This window comes from Neodiprion pinetum, chromosome 7 (genome assembly GCF_021155775.2).
Source record: "Neodiprion pinetum isolate iyNeoPine1 chromosome 7, iyNeoPine1.2, whole genome shotgun sequence".
NCBI classification, from domain to species: domain Eukaryota; kingdom Metazoa; phylum Arthropoda; class Insecta; order Hymenoptera; family Diprionidae; genus Neodiprion; species Neodiprion pinetum.
In genome coordinates, this window is record NC_060238.1 from 503721 (window position 1) to 513576 (window position 9856).

Below are 9856 nucleotides of genomic sequence, written 5' to 3' on the forward strand. Positions count from 1 at the left end.
ATGTCAAGTACAAGTCCATAACGAAGCTTGTAAAATATCCTTGAAAACGACTATGAAGCAGTGTAGACCGCTGTTATTGTGCCATGAAATCACATTGCGAACTTATTTTTGTTAACTTGTATTAATTAATATTCAGCCGCGTCCTGTTTCGCAAAAAAGTTCAGAAATGTAGACGGACAATTAATGTAAGGCCGCCGAGAAATCTGCGAGTTTCCGTGCAAATTGACATAATTAATGTCTCCGAATTATTTTCGATGTATGACTACGTGAATTTTTTCAGCAAGGTGAGCTTGACTTTTAGAAAAAGAATGAACACGTCGAATTCTTGGAGACAATTTCATTGGAGATATACGTAATTATACAAAGTCGGAGAAACATTCTCCGCTCGAGCAAGGTTCTCGTAATACTTCGGAGAAAAAAAATGTGAGAACAACCTGACCACTTTATCAGATCAGTCTGGTGCTATAATTGAGATACATAAATCGAAGGGAAGAGGAAGTAGCGAGAGGTTCCGTAAACCGACTAGCTGCAGTGGGAGGAGTTGTTTTTCGTTATTGTAGAAGGTAGAAGAACGACCAACGACACACGTCCGACCAATCGTATACCGACTGCCGGGACAGCATAAAACAAGAAGTTTCGAGTACGCGTGTAAACTATTGAAGTGTAAAAACGTTTATTATTAAAGATCGTGACGAGACTAGGGACTGTGTTGTATGGGGCAGGCATTACACTTGTGTGCAAAATTTTCTACAAGTTTCGTATCGATCTTTCTCCACAGCACAACCGTAATCACGAGACCATAGCCTTGCAGATCTGAGCAGGCAGTTTAAGGGCTATATTAAGAGATGAGTATCTCTCGTTCAACATCAAATCCCAGATTCATCTCGAGATTCTCACTAAATTACCTTCAAGTTACATCGACGAATATATCGTTACCACGTAACTGTATGTGTATAATATCTGTAGTACAAAAGTAGTATATTATAAGCATGAGATAAGAAAAAGTAGAGAGGATGGAAAGATAGAAATCACCGAAAACGAAAAAATTACGCCCTAATCTTAGAAAGTATCCAGGGTACGAAGCTGGCGACTCTGGTGTATATACCCGGCCAGTTTTCCATGCCGCAAGGTGACGGACCCAAGGAGACTATTCCGACGGCCGTCCACCGGAGCTTGTCGTTGCTCCTCTTCACGGACATCAAGGGTCCCCCGGAATCGCCCCGGCAAGAGTCGCGTCCCCGCTCACCTCCGGCGCAAATTTGAGTTTCTCCGAGGCGGATCGACGCCGCCTGATACGTGTTGGCGCAACTGGCCGTGTCGGCGAGGGGCACCTTCAGCTTAAGCTTGACGTCAGACTCGGACCTGGTCTCCGTCTTTCCCCAGCCTGCAATGTGGAAAAACCTCTCCGTCAGCGAGGTGCTTTCCGGCAGACAGATAGGGCGTATGTAGTTCGTGAATGCGACGTCGCGCGAGAGTCTGAGTAGGGCGATGTCGTTGGTCTGGTCCCGGGACTGTGGCCTGTAGTCCTCGTGGACGATCTGCTGCTCGATGCCGACCGTCACCGCGGGGTCTATGCAGAGTCTTTGCGTCTCGGACGCCTGGATGCAGTCGACGTCGGTGCTAGTGTCGTATTCGCCTAGCCGGACTCCGACGAGCTTCCAACTGGACGGGAGGTCCTTACCCTTGATGCAGTGGGCAGCGGTCATCACGTAACGCTTGCTTATCAAGACTCCGCCGCAGGCGGTTGTTCTTCCGCTAGCTGAAATTTTTTCCCAGAGCCGATCAGTTACAGAACACTCTCTCTACCTCGCGGCTCTGAACGGTGCATGTAATCTTTACGGCTTACGTTTCGTGTACTCCAGAAGGGCCATCCACGGGAACTCGTATATGTCCGCTTTCTCGCCTCCGACCAGTCTCTGGGTCAGATCCTGTCCGCAAGTGCTTGGAAGATGCGGATTCGACGAGAGATCCCAGGTGGCAGTATTCGACGACCCTGTCGACGCGTTGCTCGCGCCCACTCCGGCATTCACCTGGTCGCCGCCGGGCCGGGTCGACGTCGCTACTCCATCGGCGGCGGGACAGCATACCTTGGGGTTCCGGCCTTGGAACCCGCACTGAGACTGCTGGAGGTAGTCGTAGGTGTCCGGGCGCTGCGGGCGTACCTGAAGCAGTTGCACCAGCTCGGGGCACCGGCTTATTTCAACACAGTAGCCGGCGACCCTCCGCGGGGTCTGGCAGTCGGGCTGTTGACGACCGTAAGATGATTCTGAATCAGAAAAGACGACGAGGACCTCAGTTTTGTCACGGGAGACGGAAACCGCGGCGCTTACCCGTACGGGCATCTATAAAAGGAGCTCTCTTCACACTTCCACAACAATTTTTACAACCCGGACCGCGTATGGGAATCAACGATTAGCGACGGGGGCACCGCTTCAACTTGTTATACCGCGAGATTTTGTCAATATATTGTTTGCTCTTCGGTGATTGGATTAGCTAAAGGATGAGCTATCGCATGTCTTACAGGCATGTAATACGTGTGGAAAACCGGCACTACGCAACTCGGACCAGGAGGGTTTCCCCTCTGCGCGCATAGAGGCGGAACTGACAATTGAGTTTTGAATAAATATTACTCTGCCGGTCAGTCGCAAGATTCCGCGAACGCGTCTCATTTCATTATGATTGCAAAACCTGCTTTGAGTCATTATTCTTGAGTCATTATTATTATTATTCACTATTATCTGTACACACGCTTGTCTTCCCGCAAGGGCGAGGCTGACCACCACTGGTGCTGAATCGTTATAGGTATACGGTGGAATATAACGAAAAAGGTTTACGCGCTCTTATCCTTACGGATGTATAATTCTAATTGTGAAATCGGCCTGTTAATAAGTACGGCTTGATTATCCGGGAACAACGGAGCCTGAGTAATCATCTTATAATGTGATTTTTGTAATATAATTTATAAGATATATATTCCAATAGGCCAATTCCACAACTAGTCGTAAATATTACGGACAAGAGTTAACAACAGATGTTCGGAATACGGCCCGTTAATGGTATACGCGCGCTGGTTTACGGTGTTTACGGTATTTTCCGACACATCATAGAATGTCTCAAGGGCGTATTTACGAATTACTATTGTAACATGCATTTGCAAAAACATCCGGTAAGTACAATACTTACGTGAGTAAACAGGAACAAATAAATGCAACAGAATCGGCAGGAGTACCGGCAGTACGCAATTCCTACAGCCGACACGGTTCATCGTTGCTGCAGGTAATGTTACTAATTGGGTAAAAAAACAAACAAAGTCGTCCAACACAACGAAACACGCAGGTAATGTGTTATGCTACGTATATCGCAAGACACCGAAGCGATGCCTCGGACTCCAAGGCGTCAACTAACAACCATCGGTTGGCCGACTGGTTAGTACCATGGTCAACTGCTATTTATCCCCCTACTTCTCCTCAACGTCCATTTCAGAGGATTCGTGCGAGTAGGTAATTATCAAGGAATTCTTATCGGAATGCGTTGCATTGCCTTACCGAAATACCAAGTACGTAACGCCACATCCTGCGCGCGCGTCTCGCTTTATCAAGTACAAGAACTTGACGTGTTCGTTCTTCGTCGACGTCAACCCGGTCTTTACACATCGTTCGCGATGTAAAAGCTTCGTACCCAAGTTGATCTGTGCTAATTAAGGGAATCCCGCCGCTCGCAAGTCGTAACGCGGATTTCACATCTCGTATACTGAAAATACTATGTTAAACCAGCTATTGCATTAACGCTCCAGACAAACCGCGCGCGAGCAAAGAAACCCAGCTAGAATAATTCTTTTCCGCGTAGCAGTAGGCAGAGATTTTTCCTTATGGAAATTTCTTGATCGCCGCACGTTACTATAATTTGATGTGTAATATTATGTATGAGTATACGAGTACGGATTCGTGTGCAGGTACGACTAAAGACAGTCTCTTGTGCTATTTAGCCGTAGGCACAAAATGCGTATACATACGTAGCATCAAGTTATACACGAATAGAGATTCCGGTAATCGGATTTACTCGTCGGCCCCGTCGGCAGGTAAGATTGGCCGACGCGACGCGACTAATCGTGCAGCGGGGTAAAAAATAGAAGTGAAACGTGCAAGACTGGAATAAGAAAGTCGTCACATTATCGACGCGATGCGAGGGCAATTCAGAAAGATACGTACATTTCCTAGGTCGGTCATTATCAAATTTAAATTTTGCCGCGGACGACGCAAACATACGTACGCGACAAAACATGATATTCAGTAATAAGCACAGCATTGAAGTTGTTTCCGTGCATACGCAACTTAAATACATCGACGCGTATACAGTGATAATTGAGTGTACATAGATCGCAAATGAACTTTAGGCTAGTGGGTTCAATGCTGTAACCCGACTGGCGATAATGTATGTGACCGAAGTTCCGACCGATCCAGCTTGGCTGAAAACTCGAACTCCGACTGTAATATTGAATAGCGATGATAAATATTTTACAAGTCCTTGTCGAAATTTCAGTCAACACCACCCGCAAGTACAGTCTTCCTGTACTGTTCTCTAAAACAACAGTTTCCAGGCTCGCCAACATACCTTTACGACAGCCAAATATGCTCGTTTGCCAACGCAAGATACGATGCGAATATGCGTAAATCGGTTCGACGCGGAAGCGCGTGACGATGTTAAGTTCTCGTCTTGAAATGATAACCCTCACCTCGTGTGTATACTACTAATAGTTATTATGGTAAGAAACAGCTTTGAGTAACGATTTGATTACAAGTTCTATTCTTTAAGAGGCAAATCCACGTAACTAATGAAACTGCATAATATTTCAGTCTCTGATAAAGTCTGTACAAAGCTGCGGGGCAGCACAATCAAGTTAACATTTGACGCAGTCTGTGTTTCTACTGAAATCGTAACAATTCGTAACGGATCGAGGTACCCCTTGGAATCCTTAACGAAGGTCTGTATGCTCGTGTCACGTGTTCCCCCCCTCTTGTCGGTGACATTCCTCCAACCTTTTCTACCTATTAATCGTCGAAAGCTGTATAGAGCTATTAATATTAATCGGGGAGTCACCTTGATTATTTTATATTTTACCGTATGTCTGTTGTTGTTTATCTAAAACCAAATTGCATGCAATTAGACTAAACGTCGGAGGCTGTAAGCCATATTACTCTGCACACTCATCGAGGCAATCTGTTTAATTTATTACCAATTACTTGTATATGATATGCTGCCGATAAATGTATCAAAAATTATAAGTCGAATAATGCGTTTGTCCGAGAATCATTGTTGCCACCAACAGCAGTGGGATTTTGTTCGTCATCATTCCTAATATTGTCGTTACTTCTGTAATCAATTCTGCGATAATCAAGGAAAGATATTGTCCAATATCCAGGGTAAGTATTCGCTGATTTTGCTATATACGGCCGGTGTTCTCGACTCCCCGCAATGTTTAGCGCCGAATGAGACGACCCCGATCAAGTAATACTTTGGCGGCCCGTCCACGGCCTCGACCTTCATCAGAGGACCGCCGCTATCACCCCCACAGGAGTCCTGTCCGATCACACCACCGACGCACATCTGCTGATTCCCGATGTCAGCGTATTTCCTGAATGCTGTTACGCACCTCTCCGAATCAACGATAGGAAGCCTGACCGACTGGAGTAGAAGGCTCGGCTTCGGATCATCTGGAGTGAAATTGGAAACAGTTTATTCCCGTTACCAGTCCTCGGTATGCTTCACAGCAGGACTCACATATGTCGTAGATCCCCCAACCCGCAACTTCTGCCGTTTCCCCGATCATGTTCTTTCTCAGCAGGTGATCTCTGACCATACATATCGGGCCCACGAGCTCTGCGAGAATTGTAAAACTTTGCCGCTATAATGTGGCCATCAGAGCTGTTGTTACATCGAACGAAATGATTACGTATGTATGTACGTATGTACTGTCCGTCACGCGCGGCAACGCGTTTAATTGTTATTGAAATATCACGGCATCCGAAGGATAACAACGATTCTTAATTCGCCGAACGATTTGGATTCTTGGTAGCACGGCGGTTCGTAACCGCGTCAATTACACCCTAACAATAAGTTACAGTGTAGGTACACAGCCATCGACTCACCGCTGTAATTAACTGGCTTGTTCAAACGGATTATGGCGATATCATTTTTGAACGGTGGATTATTATAATCTTTGTGAACGACTATCTGTTCTGGCTCGAAATCCTGCACCGGTTCGCCACAGAAATTATTTTCACAGTCCGGATCTGTCGCCGTGTTGTGCTCTCCGACACGGATACCGGCCACTCTCAATCTGAAATTCGAATTCGCCGATGAAATTACAGTGAATATTATCCCTCTATTATTTCTGATTGTGAAATGAAATTCTTACGACACTGTTCTGGGTGAGAGCGGGGACTGTTTATTCTACATAATTGTCTTACTTGACCGGTAGATCAGCAACGCAATGAGCAGCCGTGACAACGTACAATTTGTTTATCAACGATCCGCCACACCTGTATGCCAGCTCGTTCTTTTCACGGCTATAGTTAGTGGGAGCTTCGTTGTAACCTATCCTCGCTAGCCACGGATAAGTTCCGAGAGATGCATTTCTTCCACCTATTATTCGATCGGCGTTGCTGTTTCCGCATCTTTCATGCTCCAGCAGCATCCAGCTAGGATGCTCGGTGATGTCTGCGCGGGACAAGAACGATAAAATTCTGTATCTAGGCGGGAAAATTTTTCCCAGGGCGTGCAGCAAAGATTAACAAACACAAGCAGATTATAATCTGAAGTACTGGTAGAGAAAATTTGAACAATGTTGCCTCTCTCACCCGTCGTGACAAAGGCGACGACATTCCATAAGATGAGAACGAGCGAAAACCATGAAAAGGGCTGCATCCTGTCTGGAACGATAATCAGTTGTGCAAAGCAGACTCGCTGTTGCCGGAAAAAAAATTCAACCGAAGGACGAGTAGTTGGATAAAATACGCATACGAGAGTGAAACGCGTCGGTGCCATATGGCTGCGTAATTTTTTCCTGAAAATGTTTCGCGGATTTTTCGGCGTTCTTACCGTGATGGGAAATAGATTTCGATGACACGATGCCCGAATGTTCTTTCATTGGTGAGAATAGTAACGTATACACGACTCGTTGCAACAAGGTGTAGGTTCAATTGGTTAAGCAATTCGATTATACAACGATCGACGGACTTGATCTGGGATCAGGGCTGGGCGCTTATCTGAGCAACCAGTAAAGCAATACGCAACTGCGAGACCCGATAAATTTCAGCGATAATTCGCTTGTTTTGCTTCGGCGGACCGTAAAACCACGTAAAACATCGGTTAAAGCTATACCCCTGCTGCGCATTTTTAATATTGCCTTGCACTACACGGGTGTGCAGCGAGTTGCTCGCGGTCAGTTGCTGCCGATGTTAGCAACGCTGCAGGGAATTTCGAATTCACTATAAATTATTAAATAAAATTCTGTTTATTGATTGTTTAGTCGACGTCGTACTGACAAAATGGAGAAGTTAAATTTTTTAATCAAGTAACATTCAACAGTTGGCTATTTCTTGGTAGATTTGTTCAAATTTAAATTAAGCTGATTTACACTTACAAATTTTTACTAAGTTACAATTTCCTTGTCCGGTACTTCCCTCAAAACTGCGGGATTAGCATCATTGGTTTCGTTTACCAAAGATTGGGTCGAACGATCGAAACAATTTGCATCGGAAACTGCAATGTGACCTTCCGACTCTTCGCCAGGGTCTTCAGATTTTTCAGAGTTTGTAGTATCGTCCACCTTTGCGTCGTTGGATTTAATTTCGCTGACATTTTGCGAGGTGTGCGTCTCCGGGGATGAGGCAGAACTAGACTTTACCCTCGCATCCGAAGCAGAATCCAAGTCCGAGCTGTCGTCAGAAGAGCTTCCAAGTTCATCGGAGTCAATATCCGAGTCCAAGGCCAATTTTTTTCTGCCGCCTTTGCCATTGCTCGGATTTTTCCTCTTCACTCCGGAACTTCCAGCCATGGCCATCTTGAATCCCTCTTCAACCGCGTCGCCTACTTTCTCTGTCAAAGTCGAGCGTTCGTTTTCATAGTTTTTATCTTTGAACTCATGTTTGGGCTGAGCGCAGAGCCTCTCAAGTTTTCTCTTCTTTCTCTCGGCGGCCTCCTCTTCTCTAGTCGCTTGCTTGTCGATCCAAGACTTCATTCTCTTCTCCTCGTTGATGTCTCTCAGGCGGCGTCCGCTAAGATCGCGGCACGCTTCCCGATTGGTAGTCTTCTCAATTTGAGCGCCGATGGCTCGCAGCATAGATCCAAAACCGCCCTTCCCCCCAGGAAGGCGTGGAATGATTTCAGCTTTTGCATTTTCGCAAAGGTCCGTGCCTCGGGCGAGACGACCGTTTTGCAAGATGTAGAAATCGTCTACTCCGAATCCCTACGATCAGATCGTACAGTATTGACCGTTGAAGCGGAATTTCAAGATTGTATTATCAAGATATGATTGGCGTAATAAATAATTGGCACGCGCACGAAATTTGAGGTTATAAATATTTTCACTTGATCTTACCGTCAATCGAGCGACTCTCTGTCCGACCTCCTCGGCTGTAACACCTTCCTCGATGCTGAAGATAGTCTTCCCTAAAATTCCAACGGTGATCTGTACCCCCGGCATGTTTATCTATCGTCACCGAACGGCTGTTGTTTATCCCGACGCACAGCCAAATATCTCCCGAACGTCAAAGTTGCGTCAACGCTCGAACTGCGGATTGTAAGGGGGAGGAGGATGAGGAACGCGAAGGTGGCGGCGTCTGCTGTCTGTCGTCAAATTCACGCCATTCGACGACTCGTGTTTCTACGCTAGATTTGAAATCACCGACTGGTCGGATGGATTGTTGATTGCTTTTTGAAGAACATTTTTTTCACCGTCGACTGATTGGTCGAACCAGTCGCGACACGGCTTGTTTTGCGAAGACATTCCTCGTTTTCGGTGGGGGGTAAAAGCAGACGAGAAAGTTCACTGCATCGCAGACGCGATGAATTCGTTAGCCACTGCTGGGTAAAATGCTTCAACAGATCCATTTAGAATGAAAAATGGAAAAAACTTTTAAAAACATCGCTTAAATGGGTAAATGTAAATGATGTAAATACTCTGAAATCATTTAATATGTTAAATGAAAAACGCCATTTACATTTTAAATGCCTCTTCTAAACGAAACCATTTCAAATATTACCCAGCAGTGTTCGTTACTCACAGCAGAGAATTTCTATTTTGAGCCAATGCAGGTTAAAACTTACTTCAAAGTTACTCGCATCATAAGGTTTCATATTTTTCAAAGTCACGGCGATAACAAACCAGACATTTCTCACTATAACAAATTGAGTCCATAGTAAATAAATATGCTTGCGGACGGTTTGTACAGTTGATCGCGTATAAGGCTGAAAGTGGCAAAAAAAAAGAAATTTACCGAAATCAGGTAATAACACAGCATGCTTGATTTTACTACTTGCAGCGTCAAAGTCGAACGTAATATTGATTTGACGATGCTTATTCTTTGGTTTGAACGAATTCTCATTGTTCACTCGGAAGTATTCCGCTTGGCTAACGACACGCCTTACTGTTAGCAGCCCAAATAAAGGTAAAATCCGTGTTTTTGACCGAATCGAATGGGACCATTTGTTTAGAGTAACTCGATCCGCAGCTGCTGGTATGTGCCAAGATGCGATAGCATGCTATTACAGCACGAGAGTTGGAAAATATTGCGAATCTTGAATCAAAACGGGGACGGTCACAGTCAACAATCGAATAAAAAGTCTCAAAATAACC

At 45.3% G+C, this 9856-nt stretch overlaps 2 protein-coding genes across 2 annotated transcripts; both read right to left on the reverse strand.

The window, feature by feature from the left end:
* Positions 1-656: 656 nt before the first annotated feature.
* Positions 657-7242, reverse strand: LOC124223389 (ovochymase-like). The gene is made up of 9 exons (XM_069137761.1): positions 7099-7242; positions 6858-6929; positions 6468-6717; positions 6147-6337; positions 5779-5877; positions 5395-5711; positions 3184-3349; positions 1847-2266; positions 657-1759 (listed from the first exon to the last, which is right to left on the reverse strand). Exons 1-9 carry the CDS (start codon positions 7145-7147, stop codon positions 1047-1049), a joined length of 2277 nt encoding a protein of 758 aa, XP_068993862.1. The 5' UTR covers positions 7148-7242; the 3' UTR covers positions 657-1046.
* A 252-nt stretch (positions 7243-7494) lies between these two features.
* On the reverse strand, positions 7495-8926 carry LOC124223399 (splicing regulator SDE2). The gene is made up of 2 exons (XM_046635316.2): positions 8600-8926; positions 7495-8467 (listed from the first exon to the last, which is right to left on the reverse strand). Exons 1-2 carry the CDS (start codon positions 8702-8704, stop codon positions 7652-7654), a joined length of 921 nt encoding a protein of 306 aa, XP_046491272.1. The 5' UTR covers positions 8705-8926; the 3' UTR covers positions 7495-7651.
* Positions 8927-9856: the final 930 nt, after the last annotated feature.